The sequence below is a fragment of the Crocodylus porosus genome, unplaced genomic scaffold (assembly GCF_001723895.1).
Source record: "Crocodylus porosus isolate Cpor-Errol unplaced genomic scaffold, CroPor_comp1, whole genome shotgun sequence".
Lineage (NCBI taxonomy): Eukaryota > Metazoa > Chordata > Crocodylia > Crocodylidae > Crocodylus > Crocodylus porosus.
Window position 1 is genome coordinate 34862022 of NW_017728911.1, and position 19400 is coordinate 34881421.

Here is a 19400-nt window from a genome sequence, read left to right on the forward strand (position 1 = left end):
TGACTTCCTGCCCTTTGGGCAGGGGGCTGGACTCGATGATCTCCCGAGGTCCCTTCCAGCCCTAATGTCTATGAAATCTATGAAATCGTACCTGCTGCCCAGAGCAGTGCAGCAGAGGCAGGAGGAGGAAGAGCAGCAGCTGCTATAGGTGGGGGGGATCTGAGCAGTGCCAGGGCACCCACACCAGGAGGAGCCCTGCTGGGAAGTTGGACACGGTGGCTGGGGCCAGTGCCAGGGCCATGGGTAGGCGCAGGCAGGAGGACAGCATGGACTGCTCCAGGTGGAAGTGGGCGAGACATGGCCCCATGTGGAGTATCATGGGTGTAGCTGCAGGTTAGACAGTCAGTTGGCAGGTGCCCTCCTATAAGCCAGATTCAGTCAGTTGGTGGGCAAGATCTGGCCCATGGGTTATTTTTGCCCACCAGCTGCCTCCCACTGCCTCGCATTGTACAGGGGGGGCTCTTATCGCCACTCCTGCAGTCGGTGAGTGCTGGGCGTTTTTTTGTTTTTTTAAAGTCCTGAGAGGCTGGGCCAGGCAGGGGATGCGGCTGGCCAGGGCAGCCATGAGGGGCTTCTCCCATGGCTCTTCCAGCTGTGTCTGCCTCTGCTCCAGTGGGGAGAGCTGTGGAGGCTATGCTCTGCTGCCCCTTGCCCAGCTGGCATGGGGGTGTGGTGCAGTGCAGGTGTGGTTCGCCCCAGGGCTGCAGCAGAGCAGAGCAGAGCCCCCGCTCCCAGCGCTGCTGTACCTGCATCCCGTGCCCCTGGCCCAGCTGGGCAGCTTGTCCCAGCCCCAATCCCTCCCTTCCCTTTGCCCTCCCCCACCCCCAGCTGACTTACCAGCTGGAGGTAGCTGTCAGCTGCCTGTTTAGTCTATGGCCGAATCGCTGAATCTCTTCCGAATCTTTTTCCAAATCAATTTGGATTCTTATAATTGATTCGGGGCTTTTACTTGGTCTCCTGATTCGATTCCAATTCAGAGATTCGGTCCCTGAATCAGGCCGAGTTTCCCCTGAATCGAATCAGCTACCAAAGCTTCACACAGCTCTACCAGTCAGCCGTGTTAGTCTGAAGTCAGGCAGAAGGGAAGTTGCTGCTTATGAAGACCAGAATGTCCCACTCCAGGTCAGAGATGGGAAGATGGGCACTAGGATCCTGCTGCTACTGCTTGTCTCCACCATGGCCCAGGGGATGTGCCCACACAAGGTGCCTTCTGTAGCCACCAAATGCTGCCAAAGCTCCATGACTGCAGGCCAGATCTAGCCCACAGACTGTAGATTGCCAGCCTCTAAACTATGGGGTACTTGCGGAAGAAGCTTAGAAGTGGCTGATTCTTTGGCTTAGCAGTGATGCGCTTTCTCCCTTCTCTCTCCGTCTTCCACAGTCTTTGCGGAAAGATGGCAGAGGACCACCTTAATAAGAGTTGCATGCCTCACGCAAGCATTTCAGGAAAGGGTTTCATTCTCACTACTCTGCACTCATGTACGTTTGGGATGAGTGAAGAACGTGAAAGGTTCTTTATTTCCAGTCGTAGCCTTCTAGCATGGTAGGAAATCCGCCCTGAAGGCATAGCCAAAGTTTGTGATGCTCAGTTAGTCTTGAGGTTTTGCTGCCCAGCCCTGTTTGTGCCTGGATATTTGTGGTTTATGTACTGAGATTTCCATATTCCAGGCATACCGCATTTCTTTTAAATATCTAGAAATAATTTGAGCATCACAAGGCTTTTAAAATTTTTTTTAAAGATTATCAATAAGCTATCTTGTTAAGATGTGTGGATTTAAGGATTTAGTTACTTGATTATTATTCCTGTATTGAGCCTGTATGTTTTTTCACTGTTAAATCAAATTGCTGACTTACAGACATGTACTCTGCATGCATTTATTGTATAATGTAGCAGTGTCAGTAACTTATAGTTGAGTGGTATGCTATTGTATTAAAATGCTTTATTGTTCTTCATTTTTGATCAGCTGTGATAGGCATTAGAAGTTTCTGCTTAAAAGAATGGAATGTTAAACTGACAACTTCCTTTTTTTTTAAAAGCATTTTAAATTAACATGTACTCACTAGAATAAAAGGGAATTGGGCACAAGGGCCTATTCAGTTTACTATAATAGTGCAATATTCATGCCAGTAAGGCACTACAGGCTATTAAAAAGAAAATTTCACACACAGTAAACTTTGGGGTAATAGACCTTCCACTGAATTACGACTATAATGACCACTTTCAGAAGAGGAATGCTAGTATAAACATAATCATATTATGAATTATATTTATTTATACATATGCTGCTTCTGCGGCAGGAACTGAAATATTCACCCCTCCTGGCTGTAAAATTCTCTTATTTTCAACTTGCATATATAGTTTCATATACAGCTGAATAAAGTACTTGTATTCTGGGGGCCATTGCTGTAAAATCTGTTGGGATTTAATGTTGTCTGAAAAATATATTCTAGATAACATGATGGATACCCAGCCGATTTGTTGAGGAATGTTATAGGAAAATAATTAGAGACACTGGTGCTGTTGGTGTTCCATGTTTTTCTGATCTCTTCGGCTGCTTGAGACATTAAAAAAAAAACCAGACACACAAAAAAAAACCCCCAACAAAAACCTAAAGATGGTGCTTTACTTTAAACCTGGCGCACTCCCTCTCCAAGCCCCGTGCATGCCCAGAAGAGGCAGTGTGTTAGTTGGACCCAGCTCGCCCAGTGCCTTTATAGATCGGGGGCTTTATAGATGCTGTAGTGGGGCTTTTTGGTTGAATCAGCTATTAGATAAAAGTGCCAAAAAGCCCCGCTGAAGTGCCCGATCAATACAGGTGCTGTGGAGCCTGGTCAAAGTGGTGCACTGCTGCTTCCGGTAAAGCACAGGTTTTGGGGGGTTTTTAACATCTGCAAGCAGCCTGTGACAATTCTTTAAGACCTGAAACCTGCAGGCCGCTGATAATTTGGAAATGTGTGGAGGTAAGGGAAGAATAATCCTTTTTTTTGTCTTTCTCCAAAAAAAGAATTATAATAAAAGAAATTGATGCAAGTAGACTTTACTGTAAATGAGACTGTAACAGACTAGTATTAGTTCTCAGTGAAGGTGAATATCAAGTAAATAGATTTCAAGTTTCTCCATGTTTTGCCTGCTTTTTTTGAGGTTCAAACAATATTGATCAGAAAATGTTCTCTGCTAAAATGATACGCTTTCAAAAATGAAGAGCAAATTAGTAAAAAGGAGATCGGTAAAGGCTGTGTTCATAGAAATATTGGCAGTGCCTTGTTCTAGGGTAAGGTATACCTGCATGTTTATGCAAAGTGTTCTTTAAAAATGTCTAGTAGCCTGAGTTTTTATTCTTACAGGCAACAAAACACTGTAATTCATGTTCTACATGCAAGGCGTGTGGGTGGGGTAGGGTTGTGTGAAGGACCATTTGTTAGACATGTTTTGTTGCCACAGCAGCCTGGAGGAACTTCAAAGGATAAATTAAAGAACAGATGGTATTAGAACACTTTCCTGACAGTATGCACTCCTCAGCATTTAAGCTGCCACAACATACCCCGAGGTGACACCAGCTCTACATACTGATCTTTTGGTGAAAGACACGCTGCTTTTTTTTTTTTTCCTGTTTTACACTGTAGAAGATCCCTATAGTTTGTGCTCTTGCAAATATGTTTGTTACCCAAAGTGTTGTTTAAAAGTAACACGAGGTTTGTCCATCTGCACTGAATATTTACCTTGTTTGTCCTTCTGTATTTCTTTTGTATTTCCTCCTTCAGGAAACGGTTTTGTGAACTCTCGAGCTTCACCAGGCCTTCTAGGAACCACTGGTGGGGGGAATGGTTTAGGCAAAGTTATGCCTACAAAGTCTCCACCTCCACCTGGGGGAGGTAACCTTGGAATGAACAATCGCAAACCAGACCTACGGGTTGTCATCCCACCCTCCAGCAAGGGCATGATGCCTCCATTGGTAAGTTGGACAGTTCATTCAATAGCATACACGGGGTTCAGAGGGGATAAAAATCTGTTCATTCACACAAACCCAAACACCACGTAGCACACATACAATGGGAATGCTGTATTAAGCACTCCAGTAATTGGAGAGACAACTGCAAATTGCCACCTAGCAAACACTTGAGGAAAAAAATGCCTTTATAATGTCTTATTGGATAAATAAGTGTAGAATTGTGAGCTGATCAAGTTGGGGAGTTTGGTTTGTTTTTTTTGCCTGACTGCTTTATTTCTGGTTTTCTGGAGCCCACTCATTCTCTTGGGTTTAGTGGGTTTGTTTTTTATTGGGAGCTCTTTGTGTCGTCATCAAGGACAAATCTCGATATAGCACACTGCACTGAGGGGCCCAAATTAAATTTTTCTAGTCCTCTTGGGTGGTTGTTTCTGTGGGTTGAAACGTAGCTCAAACCAAAAAAAAAAAAAAAAAAGACCAACTGGGAGGAACCGTAGTTGGGTGCAACGTGTTTGTACAGTAATCTGTCCCCTCCCATATTGGAGCTTGCATTTCGAATGACAACAACAAAAAAACAAATGGTTGCTTCATTTAAGTCATCTTGTGGTCCTGATAAAACTACTAGCAGTTTAGCATGTAGGCTGAACAGAAGGCTGCCAATCTCAGGAATTAGCGGAGGGTGTTGCAGGTCAGAGCTGAGGCTGGTAGAGCTCTGTTGGGAAGTCGTACTCGGCTTCCCGTTGAACTTGTGTGGCTAAACTCAATGCTCTTAGTTCCTCCCTTTTATGTGCAAGCCTGTAAACATTTGACGGACACATTTTCAGTTTATTTACCTTCCTTATGTGGAAGTAGCCAAAAGGAGAGTAGGATGTAAACAGTAGGCACATTCTTTGTACAATATTTACTTATTTTTAAGATTCCACAGATATTTTACATTTGCTGTTGGTGTAACATTAAATCACACAAACTCAATGCAAGTAGCCAAAGAACTAATTAAAGCAGTTCTAAGTAACACCTTCATTAAAAACATTTTAGGGTTTTTTGAAAATGCACAAATATAGAGCACGTTCATAGAGGCACATTGACTTATGCCTAATAGAGCTCTAAATTCTTTCGAAATATGGGTCTAGGAGGAAATAGTTTCCAGTAAAGTAGCATACAGTGTAATTTACTTATGTTATGCTCTCTCCTTAAATTGGGTGGTATATAATTGTCATTTTTTGTTTGATTTTTTTTCGGTGGAGAGGGAAGACATCTAAGGAGAAAAGATGCTTGAAAGCATAGTGATTTGTGCACTGTTTGTTTATGGGGTGGACATTCATGTGATTATATGTACAACCACAATAGAAACCAGTGTATTTCAAAGTCCATATCTGATGTCTTCATGTAGTTGTGCCCTTGTTCATATTAGTTTTGCCTGTGCTAATGTTCAGCTAGCTCCCTATAACCAGCCTCCTGCAGCTGAATACAACTTTGGCACAGTGTGTCTGTGCTAGCTTATTTTATTAATTGACCCAAAGTATATATAATAAAGCATATAATAATATTACATAAGCATATGGTAAATTCAAAAGATATAAACCAACAAAGAAGTCCTGAGGCAAAAGCATGACTTTTTCTTTCAATTTTGAAAGCAATACTATTCTAAGTAACTGTGTTATCCCTCTTGTTTGCTGTGTACAGTCGGAGGAGGATGAAATGGAGTTGGTGAGTTTGGGTTCCTGTCTGACAAGAGAGGAAGAGCGAGATGCAGAAAGCTTAAGTTTTAATACTTAATCTAAATTATACCAATGTTCCCTTTGTCCCAGACAAACAGATATTTGCTTGATCAAAACTGAAAAGCCATAAAAATCGCAACATGCGAAGGCAGCCAAAGTCTAACGTCCTCCGTTTGTAAATTTATATACGTCTGAAACACTTTTTCTTGTTTTTCTTGGAGGGAACATTGGAACACAGAGCCTTCCTCAGTAACTGTCCATGCACACACGGTACTTGTGGTATTCTTTTAAAATGCAAAATACCTTATATAGTCCCCAAAATTATTGAGATATTTTTAGAAAATGACTTCACTCCCAAAGTTCCTCAGATTGTAACACAAACCCTGCATTACTTCTCCTCCTTTCATGCAGATTATGTCATTGCTGATGAGGTCACCTTTTCAGAGTTCAGAATTATTTCATGCTGCAGGAGACAATCAAACCACAGGGGTGCTCCATGTTTACCAAAAGGAATATAGAATTGCAATCTAATTACTTTACCTTTTTCCACTGGAAAGATGTCCTGTTCTTGAGAGGAAATGGTTGCTTTCAGAAAAAGTTGTACCAGCTGACATTTCCTCTGGAAAATAAATAAAAGGCTGAAATAACTTTTGGCCGATAAGAGATCTAGCTTATTTTTCAAAGCAGTTTGCAAATGTTTTAGCCATTGCAGCACAGCAATCACTGCAGAAGGTGCTGCATTAGAGCACAATTTTGAGAAGATGAACTTAAAATTCCCAGTATTACTATGCTTTGATTTATTTTGCACATGGACCTGTTGCTAATATAAGGCTCTGATTGCATGAAAGCATGACATTGTAGTGAAGTATTTTGAATGCATGCTGTTGGATGGTACCTGAACTAGATTTTTTTCCATAAATGTTGAGAGTGAACTATTAAAAGAATAAGGGAGATTTACTTTGAATGTTAATAGTTGAAGTTACTCAAAAATTGTAGGTTTATAGGAAGTTTAATATCATGCTGACTGACAATGATTAGCTGCAGTTGTCATGCTGCATATTCTCACCTTGATAGAAGAATGGCTGTCTTGCAGTGTAAAGAAATAAAGGATATAATTCAATACAAAATATTTAACCAGGTCATTAATATGTACATCTCAGTGATTGGAAAGTCTTGATCAAAGACTGTTAAAATCACACGTTTTAATCATAGACATATTCGTTTTCTTTAGCGAGTTAGCTAATTCTTTGTTAGAATTACTGTGCTTCTGCTTTGTAAAACTGCTTGGAATTGAGATGCAGCCTGTTGATAAATGAATAATGTATGAAGACTTTGCCCTCTAGTGGTTGTTAAAATGGAGCTTTCCCATAGAATCTTGAGCAGACCATCAGAAGGTGAAATCATCCTCAAACTAAGCCAGTTAAACTAGCAAATGATGTAAAACACCCTTGAATTCTATGCTTTATGAATTATTATGCGTTCTGAAATGTACAGCCATATCATTTCTGTCTAGATGACTGAAACTGAGCAAATAACTATATCTAATGGAGTGAGGATAAATACCTTTGCTTATAGAATGAAATAAAAGGCATATACTTTATCCATTATCACTGTCAAGTTGTCCCCATTAAAAAATAAGTCTGAAATGTGTTATGAATCTATACAAACCTTGGAACATATAACTGTCTCAGACCAACAGTAAAAAATTCTCAGGAACCTCGTATTAGAAATTCAGTAATGCCGATAAAGTGCCCAGGAATAAATCACCTCTGAAAACGGCCTCGATTAGCCACTCAAAAGAATCCTCATGGGGAAATTTCTGGGTCTGGATTGTTTCCCACTAGGCTTCTCTAACTTTTCCATTATGAAGTAATCCCAACTTTATAGGCTGCCATCCAAGAAACCTTTGGAAAAAGGTCAATTTCCTGCGCGCGCGCACGCACACACACACACACACCTGCTCTAATAGCATAACAGCTTAACCCAGTTTTGCTCTAATAGATGGTAAGATTTTTCAAAAGCATTTAAGAAACTAAGGCGCACAAATTCCATTGAAAATCAGTTCGACTTATTCTTGCTCACATTGGTGCTTTGGAAAATTCCACCCTGAAACTGTGGTACAGTATTTCTTCATTGAACACTGACATCCAAATAATTTGTCAAGCCAGGTTTTTAAGGCTGGGCTTGACAAAGCCCCAGCTGGGATGATCTAGTTGGGGCTGGCCCTGCTTTGAGCGGGAGGAGTGGGCTAGATGGGACCTCCTGCAGTCCCTTCCAACTCTCATTTTCTATGATTCTATGAAATAAACTGCAGTTAAGGCATGTTTTCTGTAGCATTCAACAAAAATGGGCACTCCTGCAGGAAAGACCAATCTTGCACTGTAGTCAGTATTCTTCACACATGACGTAAGTTTATTTAAACCAATTCATTCCTATTGTTTCTTGATGAATAAAGACTTTTGAAAGAGTTGACAAGTTTGCTCCTTACTGAGCAGGAAAAAAACCTATTTTGGCAATTTTATGCACTGGAATATCCAGTCTCTAATCTCTGATGATATAATTGCATCTAGTACTGCCATCTTCAATTTCTGTAACTCTGTAACATCACACTGAAACATGTGGTTATTATCAGATGCCCTAAAATCTGCAGGATTAATACCAAGCCCTAAACTATAATATCTCCCTTACAGTTTAAAGGTATGGTTATTTTAAGATATAGTTCTATACTTAAAGTAGCTAAGAGTGACTAATAGAAGATCATAGTCCATTTACAGGTGGTAGCTATAACATGTTTTCTACCCTTTTAAATTATGAGGCTAAACTAGAAATGCAAAGCTGATAGCCATTGATTCAGCAGTGTTAGTTTTGGTTTTTGTAAATGTGTAGAGATGGCAGTATGCCATGCCTCTGCTCTGTCTCTGGGGTCCATTCTTATGAGAAAAGAAATTGTGTATTTTGGTATCTTGTGCTTTCTCAGGAACAGGCAGGGGGAAACGAAGTAATAGGGATAATAATGAAATGTCCTTATATCCATCCACATTCAGAAAAAAATAAATGGGGTGGTGGTGCTTTAGTTGCTGGCAAGTGCCTCACCTGAGAAGTTGCAAAGCTGCTCTTCAAGGAGCAAATAAATACAGTTTCAGAGACTTGGAGTGTAGCTTTTAAAACTAGTTTAAAATAAGCTACAAATTACCTTGGCTAATATTGAATGTTCCTTCTAAAATGAAGGCAGAGAGGGTGGTGTTAAAATTCCGTAGGAAAAGTTGGGGCTGTTATTTTCTTGGAAAATAAAAATTAGCATGGCATGTTGTTGTCACAGTCTGATGCATCTAATCTGTGTTGACTTGGGGATTTGGAAAAAAAAAGATTTAAAGTTTCTTTGCTAGAATATTGCATGCATGGGGTAGAATGGCTTTGTTTTCTGACAGTGTCCACCACGCTGCTAAAGTAATATTTTCTGGAGCAGATCATCAGAATGACAAATGGATTGTTTTAACTGCCTAATTCAAATGAAGGGGTTGTCACAAATGTTTAGTTTAGGACTGTGGCCTGTAAACTATTATTATGAAATCAATATGAGTTACCCACCCACAACTGGCTGCATTAATTTTTTTTCACATCTGATGGCTTCTCATATCAAAAGGCCCAATTAGTCTGTTTATATTTTTTAATCTATGTGCAATATAAAGAGTACTTCTTTGGTTCCCACAACCATGGATACTCTACCATTGCCAATGGTATAGATTTAAGGGATCTCTCAGGCTAAAATTTCCAAAATGTTTACCAAAGTCACTTTTAGGAATTGGACATTGAAGTCTTTCTGCCTTCCTAACAGGACTTAGTCTCAGGAGTGCCTGTGCTGCCTTTGAAAATGGGATATCAGCTCCCAAGTCATTGAGGCACTTCTGAAAAATTCTATGCTCTCTCCTTAAAGAGTGTGGGTTTTTTCTCTCTTAATCCAATTACAACTCAGATTAACATGAATGAAAACTGCTTGCACAGCAAGAAAATCATTTGCTCTAATGCACAAATTATTTCTCATTTAAATTAGCCTAAAATAAAATTTGTTTGGCCTTTTAAGTTCATAGAAGTAAATCCGCAGTCACAAAAAGAGTGATTCTGTTTTTGACCCAAAATATAAGGCTAAAAAAACTTGTTTTAATTGGTTGTCATGTTTACACGACCACATTTTTTCCTTGTTGTAATTGATATCCACAAGACATGTTCTTTTGTTTTTAATCATTTGCAGAATACCCAAAGGATAAGCAGTTCTCAGTCTACACAGCCTCTTGCTACCCCTGTGGTGTCTGTGACAACTCCCAGCTTGCCTCCACAGGGACTGGTATATTCAGCCATGCCTACTGCCTACAACACTGGTAGGTTATTTCCTATTTAATTTAGCTAACCTGTAAGGCGCATAATCCTACAGTTTTATTACCATAATATTATGAGTCCCAGTTCCAGAAGGTTTGCATGTTTGCAGCTCTTCACCTTATTTGAATATTTGGCTTATATGACAACTCTTTCTTGTAACTGGAAAATCAGCTTTTAGTTTGTGCGAAGTTATTGATACTGGGACATAGCAGGGATTTTAATGGAAGCTTTTTGGTACTTTAGTATGTCTACGTTACATGACCGAACACAACAAAAGTCAGGAAGTGTTGTGTATGAGGAACAATGGTAATAAGCTGTTGGGGAATAGGTTTAGATTAGAGATCAGAAGCTTTTTTTTTTTTTTTTACAGTTAGGGGGGCCAAAATCTGGAACCAACTTCCCAGGGGAGTGGTCCTCGCCCCTACCTTGGGCAAATTCAAGAGGAGGTTAACATTCATTCCTGCCTGTGGCAGGGGGTCAGGCTAGATGATCTGTTCAGGTCCCTCCTGACCCTAGCTACTATGAAACTGTATCAGGGATGAACTATTATTTCTGGAGTCAAGAGACACTTTAGAGCATGCTTCTTGTTTGAATCCACTTTCCTCAGAGAGTGCAAAGGGGCCAGAATCCTCTTGTGGGTCTTTTCCCAGTGTGGAAAAGTCCCCAGAGAGTTAAAATAGTTTAAAAAGAGAAGCACCCACCAGAGTTCATGAGGTCTTCAAATGTTTTTCGGCCAGAGAAGGACAAGGAGCAGTGGCCATAAACTGTTAGAGGATAGTTTCAGGTTGGATGCAAGGAAGGACATTACGGTAAGGGTGACCAGAATCTGGACTAGACTTCCCAAGGAGGTGTTGCGGTACCCAGCGTTGGAAGTCTTCAAGAGGAGACTGGATAGAAACACCTTGCCGGGATCTTTTGATCTCAGCAAGATTCCTGCCCAGAGCAGGAATTTCTGTGTTTCTACGATTCTATGATTTATTTAAAATAAAAGGAGGCAATACAATCTTGGGGGCTTTAAGTGATTTTTATCCAGTGCATAGCACCGAAGTTTGAATTAATGTCTAATTCAGAAACTTGTAAACACTTGTATATGGAACATGGTTTTCAGCAGTGTTAGTTCTGAACCATTATCTCACTAAGGTCTTGTATAGATTCATAGATGCAGGGGTCGGAAGGGACCTCAACAGATCATCGAGTCCGACCCCCTGCCTCAGCAGGAAAGAGCGCTGGGGTCAGATGACCCCAGCCAGATGTCTATCCAGCCTTCCTTTGAAGACCCCCAGGGTAGGGGAGAGCACCACCTCCCTTGGGAGCCCATCCAAATTTTGGCAACCCGTACCGTGAAGAAATTTTTCCTGATATCTAGACTTAATCTGCTGTCTGTTAGTTTGTGACCATTGTTCCCTGTTACCCCGGGAGGCACCCTGGTGAACAGAGCCTCTCCGATCCCTTGCTGCACCCCACTAACGAATTTGTAGGTGGCCACAAGATCATCTCTCAGCCTTCTCTTGTGGAGGCTGAAAAGATCCAGGTCCCTCAGTCTCTCTCCTCATAGGGCCTGTCCTGTAAGCCCCTAACCATGGGAGTGGCCTCCTCTGGACCCTCTCGAGTCTATCAGCATCCTTCTTGAAGTGCAGCACCCAAAACTGGATGCAGTCCTCCAAGTGCAGTCTGACCAATGCTGCGTAGAGGGGAGGTATCACCTCCTTGGATTTGTCATGCATCTGCTCATGCATGATAAAGTGTGGTTAGCTTTGCTGATGATTTCGTCACACTGACGACTCATGTTCATCTTGGAGTCCACTATGATTCCAAGATCCCTTTCCGCTTCTGTGCTGCTGAGACAGTCACGTCCCAGCCAGTAGGTGTGCTGGATATTTTTGCGCCCTAGGTGCAGCACTCTGCACTCATCCTCATTGTACTGCATCCTATTGTGTACTGCCCATTTTTCTAACCTGTCCAGGCCTGCCTGCAATAGTTCCCTACCCTCCGGAGTGTGCACTTCACCCCACACTTTAGTATCATCCACAAACATGGACAGAGTACACTTCACACTCACATCCAAGTCACTGATGAAGATATTGAAGAGCACAGGTCCAAGGACCAAACCCTGCGGGACCCCACTACCCACATCCCTCCAGGTCAATACCGACCCATCTACTACCACTCTCTGGATGTGACCGCTAAGCCAATTTGACACCCACCGGACCATGTAGACATCTGTATCACAGCCTCTTAATTCATTTATGAGAATGGGATGAGATTCTGTATCAGAGGCCTTGATAAAATCTAAGAAAACGACATCCATCTCTACTCTTGCGTCTAAGCATTTTGTGACCCTGTCATAAAACGAAACCAGATTGGTCAAGTATGATCTACCTGCTACGAATCCATGCTGGTTTCCCTGCTGCTTTATTTTTCCCACTGGTCTCCCACAGATATGATCCTTCATAATCTTTTCAAAGACCTTTCCAAGGATGGAGGTGAGACTGACTGGCCTATAATTACTCGGACCCTCCTTCCTCCCCGTCTTGAAAATAGAGAGCACATTGGCCCTTTTCCAGTCCTCTGGGACCTGACCCGAGCGCCACTAGTGCTCAAACAGCCGTGCCAGCGGTTCTGCTGTGACACTGGCCAGTTGCTTCAGTACTCTCGGATGAAGTTCATCTGGGCCTGCCAACTTGAACGCATCCAGTGACTCTGCACCAAGTCAGCATCGACAGTTGCTGAGCTGGTGCCCCTCTGATGAGTGTCTAAGAGCCCATCGGTATTCATAATTTACAAACCCGCTTTCCCTTTTCCTTGCAGTGATAGACCTTAGTGTAACTCAGTTGCTGAAGAGGCGTATTAGTGAGGAGGAGAGCAGGTGCTCCTGAATTTTGTAAGGCTTCTCATCCAGGGGTGGAAGGGTTGACTATGATCTTCCTCCTTCATTAGGAAGAGCACCACGCTAGTCTCCTTCTCTTCCTGAACTTCCCATTGCATTCAGTCCTGTGCTAGACTGCTTTGTTCTTGCTCTAAGGCCAGTATATACGTTTTATCCAATGAACCAGAAACCAGAGCCATGAATGCTGGTGCTACTGTGCTAGAGAGAGCGTGTGTTGTTTTTCCAGCTCTGGCTGGAAGCTGTGCTCACGCTGCAGCTGGGGAGCAGGGGGAGGGGGGAAAGGAGATTGGAGCATGGAAGAGAAAAGGCAGTGGCACAGGCACAGCCTCCAGCTCCCCACCCTGGTGCAGATCCTTGCTGCTTAGCCCCAGTGCTGGCATGCGCACAGGCAAAGTCTTACAGCTTCACAGGCTAGATTCAGTGGTTCAGTAGGCTGTTTGTTGCTGACCGCTGCACCAGGCTGTTATACAAAAGCCTTAAACATCTGCTTTGCGTACAAAAGTATTGGCATCCCTGGCACAACCTCCATTTCCTATGGGTTAAAAGAGCACAGCCATTTCTGCATTTTGTGGTGAGCTCACTTCTGCCGGTACGTGTTACCTGTGTTCTGAGACGCTGTGCTGGATTGAACCTCTTGAGGGAGACCAGATCCTGACTGCCCATAAATGTAAGAGGGTAAGAACTCAGGTGCTGAGGTACCTGGGTCAGAAACTGGTGGCTGTGCTCCATAAGCAACCATCAGGTGAGGTGGCAGCTAAGTAGGAGTTTTCAGGAGCAGTTTTGGATTTGGGCATATCAATTCTATCCAAGTCTAGCTAGAGATGCCCAAGTCTGTTTGCTGGATCTGACCCGTTGCCCTTAAACTTTTAGCTTGAGATGATGTCCTCACGCAAAATTCACGTGCAGCAACATGCTCTCAGTTCCTCAGAGGATCAGTTAGAGACAAGCCACCCTTGAACTGAACAAACAGTCTCGCCAGGACAAAAATTCTACCGTTGGCCTTTTCTGTTAGTTGCTACCAAACTACCTGAACTTCAGAGGATTCACATGTTTCTCTGGTAAAGCTTTCATTCCTTTTTAGAAGCATTCTCTCTCTGAGCCATATTGCGTCATACCAGGTACGCTGTCTTCTGCGGTAGGAGAGGACTGATTATTCAGGAAAAATGGGCTGCAATCACAGTGCACCTTTCTAACTGTACAGCACTGTATGTGGGGGAGGGAACAGATTTTTTCCAGACCTATCATCATCACTCACCATACACCTGAAGCAGAATATTTTACCATCCATTAATATAATAGTTTATTTTCCTGTGAGCATTCATCGCAGAGTCTCACGCCAAGAAATCCCGTGGGGGTTCATGGTGCAGAATAGCACACCCATCTCAAACATTTACCTTTATTCCAGTCACAGCTTGTTAGAGATCTAGTTTCTTTGAGGATTATCAAGTGCAAATATGTCTTGCTGACCGCAGGTTGAATTCAATGGATGAAAAGAATGAAGCGGTTTAAAAAGAAGGAATTCTCTTCAGCCTTGCAAAACGGCCCTGGATTTATCAGCTCATGAACTATTCTCCAGAAATTGACAGTTTTATCTGTGCAGAAAGATTGTGATGCTAATGAGGGGCTGTTCAGTGTCACTTGGATGAAAAACAGCAATTAATGAGAGAGATGTGGATAAACAGCTGGTCAATTTGTTCAGCTACCACATCAGCCACTTCCTTTTGAACCTAGCTGTCTTCCTGGCTGTGTGAGGTCCAAGGTGAAAGTGAATCACAGTCTGAGTAGATTTCATTGGGCAATTTTCTTTTTAAGGCTATATTAACTATACTCCAGGTGGAGGAATAAGTTTGAGTAGTACGGAAGGGCCGAGCTTCTGAGACTTTAAAAGCCAAGGCCCTACTGTTCAGACTACATAGAAATGCTCCCTTCAAAAGGCTACAGCTTAATATCATGAGAAAAGATTCATTGCCCACCCACTGCTCCCATCACATCCAAGTATTTCTTGCTTGATTTCTTCTTGGTTGGTTACTGTGCCTGGAATCTCCCCCAAAACCTTTAGACAGCTGCTGAAAAGATATAGGGCATACCACGTGTTTGAGTCTCCTGCTGTCCGGCACTGGGACTCTTAAAGTTTCTGGCCCGTTGTTCAGCCTGCATGCAGCCCCCCAGGAGCTAACCTGTGGCCTCGGGGCTCCCAGTTCTGGCAGCCCTCCCCTCATCGCTCTTCTGCTGTCGCTTCTGCTAGAGTCTCCAGGTTTTCTCTCCTTCCTCCAACTTCTGCTGCCTGCCTCTGGCTCTCGAGGCAGCGTGGCCCAGCTTGGCCCATAGGGCTTAGGGAACCTGTACCCATGAGGCATGGGGCAACCTGGAAGTGCCAGTGAAGTGCAGTGGGAATTGTCTGCTGCATGGGGGAAGTAGCACATGGTGCAGTGGTGACAGTGCAACTGGAAGAGAGGTGGCCCTGGCAGGGAAATCAAGCAAAGAAAGCAAGATACTTGAATGTGCCTGGAGCTATCCACCTTTTCTCACGAACCTGGACAGCCCTGATCTGCATCGTTTTACAAGTGTCACACCAGTTGTATTACTTTCAGCATAGAAATGCAAATCAATAAAGAAATAGTGTCAGTATTAACTGTTTTAGAAGAAAATACTTGGGTTTTATCAATGCCCATATATTGGCACAAACTTTTCCCGACTCCCAGTGATTGTGTTGGTTTGGACTTCTTGGCCTTTGGTGATGTCTGGGAGTAAAGAGGAAGCCTAATGGGAAAGAAGTGTTAAAGATCTCCAAAGACATTTTAATGTCCTTTTGAGACCTGAGGATACTTCATATCCAACTACCTGTTTGTATCCCTTCCAACTTGTACAATTGGCTCAATATAATATACCATCCACAGAAAACTTTCTGAGTTCTGAAGGTGGCTGTTATCTTCATCTTTTTTGCCTTTTGTAGACATGATGGATTTAAGACCATCTTTTTTTGGAAAAGTTGTGTGCCCAAAGAGCCAAATCTCACAGTGCTTTTCAAAGTTTGTGCACTGCACAATACTTTATGTCTCAGCATCTTCAGTTTTAACCCCCAACTTCATGGCTTAGTGGTATTTGTGATGAACCTGCCTATAAAAGAACAATTGCTTTTTTATTTTCTCTCATTGCCTTTTTTTTTTTTTTGAGAGAGAGAGAGTATTATCTTGTAGGTATGTCCTGCCTCATTCAGTTAAAACTTGTGCAGCAGGAGCAGATTTTTACTCAACCTCAGAATATGAGATTTGTCAAAGCTGTAACATGAAATACTTCTCGTTTCACAGAGCACTGTCTTATTCCAACAGTGTTAGGGGCAAGGACGCTAGCTATTACCTATTTGAATGTTCACCTTGTTTTAGCTTACATAGGATCTGCAGAAGTAACATAAAATCTTCTTTTCCTTGATCCAAATGCAAATGGCAATTTGATCCCTCAGTGAGGGGTACAGGATATATCCCTGCAAGGACGAACGCACTCTTTCACCACTAGCTGGATACTAATCACATCTAGCTATAAATCAGATGCAACTTGTCTCTAGAATTTAGCAGGGGAGTATTTACCATCAGGAAGTATTGCTTCTAAGTCTCACCAAATGTGTTGTCATTTGTAAATGCCCACCTTTGGGCTTTCTGTTGTTGCTCCTTAGGCTTGTATAAAAGCAACAAACTATGCAGCAGCGGTGTGACTGGCATCTCCAAGTCGCATACAAGGTGTGATCCAGCTGTTGCATGTGGAGGGGAAAGGTTCTTTATTTAACTGAGCTAGTCAGACCCGTTATGAGTTAGGTGTACCTCTGCACCCTTCTGACTATACCCAGTACAGGTGCAAAGCCTTGCGTGTTTATCTCCCGGGGGTGGAATCGCCTAGCTCTCTTCATTTCAGACAGACCCTTGGCTTTGGCAACCTGTAAATAAGCTATAGTTACCTGAACAGATGTGACAGGGTTTGGATCCTCTATTTAGGTGCTGCAAACCCTCACTCTCGCCCCCAACCCCTTAAAACAAGCTGCTGCTTAGCCTTAATAATACCAATAAAGCATAAAAATGAGTTTTTAAGCAATGAAAAGGCCTGCGTACATCTCTTACCTCCAGTCTAGCCGCACCCTTTATGTAGACTCTGATGGGTCCAGACATTCATCCTGAGTTAGCCCTTACCTTCCCTCTTAATGAAAATCCAGCCCCAAATCCTGCTGTACCCCTGAATTTTTGAGCCTGGTTAAACTGGTTTGTGATGCAGTTGGGGTCAAGGAGGGCAGCATGTCTTAGTCCCTGGTGTTTGGTGAGAAGTTATTATCTGGGTTATTGCCCTTCTTGCATGCACACAGACCCTTATTGAATTGACTTGTTAGATGCATACTTTTAAACACATTTACAACGATCAGGCATATAGTGCTCATAAATTATTACAGGGGAGCTCCAAATCTGTCTCGCTCGGCTTGTATAGTGATGGAAAATATCTCAAGAAAAACTGAATCTTAAATAGCAACTTCCTGTCTTTTAGGCAGATGTCACTGTATAAATTTCACTTGTGAGGATTCAGAAAGAGCCTGTTTAAGTTAAATTTTTGGTTTATCTCTGCTGGCAGTGCAAAATAAGTTTTGTCTCCCTAGCATTTTGTCTCATTCTCAAGAGGCCAGAAATTTTATTAAGGAAGCTGTACTGCAAAGTGATTAAGGCAGGAAAGTGTTTGCAGCTTTCTTTTAAACCCTGAAAGAAAAACATAAGTGATAATGACGAACTGAAAATAACTCCCTGTGTGTGAATGAGCAGCGAGAACTATCTAAGCATTATATCCTGGCCAAAAGTAACACCCAGTCATTGAATTGTTGATGAGAACTGAACTGTGTTCCTCTGCTGTCATAGAAAACTATCTCCAAATGCTTGAAAAAATGTCTTAAAATAAGAATGCGACTTTAGTTTATGGGATCTAAGTAATCTCGTGTACACAAAATGAGTAAGAATAAGACTAAAGTGTGGTAAAAAGGGGAATTTCAGCTTTTTTAGCCCTTCAGTGATAGCTGTCTGCTTTTTAGCATTTTAGCCTAGTATTCTAATGTCTCACTCCTAGGAGCTGAGTGTTTGGGGTTTGCATAGATGAATGGAAAAAAGAAAAGAAAAAAAGCCTTTACATAATCACTGTGGGTGAGTGGCTCTTTCCCAAAGATGATGTTCATTGGTTTTATAGAATAGCTATAGTTATAGGACCTCATTATTTTGGGGGGGCCAAGAGCTCTTTGATGCAGGTGAGAGGATTGGGCCAGGAAGCCAGTTACAAGCATCCCTACACGCTTCAGTGCCATCATAGATTGGAGCAGGAGCAGTCTGCAGACTTCTGTAGGCAGCCAGTTGGCAGTCATCACCACGGAAAAACCTGGGACAGCCAGTGCACCCCCTCCCTCTCTCCTCCCAGTCCTTAACTTGCTATTCAGTGAAGACCACAAAGGACTGAATGGTAGGAATCTGACTTATAATCCTTGTCCAGTATTAGGTTTTCTCCGTCAGGCCACATACATTATAGTAATCATTTCCATGGTCATTTTCTTGTTTCATTCTGAAGCTCTTGGAGAAAAATACAAAAATGTAAATGATAAAATGTCATTTACTTTCACATGCTTTTGGGGTAAGACCTGCCAGGTGAGGTGCGTGTCGTATTATACGTGTTAGTGTAAATGGCGCACTAATTGGCAAAGGCTCGTATTCTGAAGCCAAGGACCAGAGAGGGAGTGCATGTGAGCAGACCCTCAAGAAGTCAGTGGGACTCCAGGCAAATATCAGTGTGCACTTTGGGGTCCTGTCGCAGGACCTGACTGTTTGTGGGGGCTGGATGCCAGAACGTTGATTCTGTAACTCGAATGCAATATAAGCTGTGTTTCTTCTTTTTCCAGATTACTCGTTGACTAGCGCAGACCTGTCTGCCCTGCAGGGATTTAACTCCCCAGGAATGCTGTCTTTAGGACAGGTATCTGCCTGGCAGCAACACCATCTAGGGCAGGCAGCCCTCAGCTCTCTGGTGTAAGTAGATGCATGATGTTAACTTGCACTGCTCAACTGGGAACTTCAGCCACTTGGTTTACAACTGAATGACCCTGAGCTTGGCCTCATTCAATATCTCGCCATTTCAGTCTCTCCATCCGTGTCCACGTACGGGCATTCTTCCCAAGTTCTCAGTCAGCACATTTGGTTGCAGTACTATTATTTTTTAAGACAGGGATGTTATCTTCCAATTTGTCTGTCTTGCACGTAATTCGTTCTAAGTACTAATGCTTGGCAAGCAACAGTCACTCTAGACGCATCTTACTAAGAACTTGAAAGCTTTAAAGACATTTGGGGAGTTAAGCATTTGTTTGTCTTGATTCCTTTAAACACAATTAAAATATAGAACTGTAGAGTTGGATACAAAAGGGTCCAGCACCAACAGGATGAGTGTAACTAAAGCATTATCTACTTCACA

The 19400-nt window shown here is 42.5% G+C and overlaps 1 protein-coding gene across 4 annotated transcripts in view; it reads left to right on the top strand.

Moving 5' to 3' along the window:
- Window positions 1-19400, top strand: part of MEF2A (myocyte enhancer factor 2A) — a 147226-nt gene that overhangs the window by 123230 nt on the left and 4596 nt on the right. For 2 of the 4 annotated variants that reach the window (XM_019533791.1, XM_019533792.1), the window contains exons 7-10: window positions 3763-3953; window positions 5631-5654; window positions 9915-10041; window positions 18835-18961. In XM_019533791.1, coding sequence (XP_019389336.1) covers window positions 3763-3953; window positions 5631-5654; window positions 9915-10041; window positions 18835-18961 — 469 coding nt within the window. The remainder of the gene's footprint in view (window positions 1-3762; window positions 3954-5630; window positions 5655-9914; window positions 10042-18834; window positions 18962-19400) is intronic. The other 2 variants (XM_019533793.1, XM_019533794.1) reach the window with 1 other exon arrangement.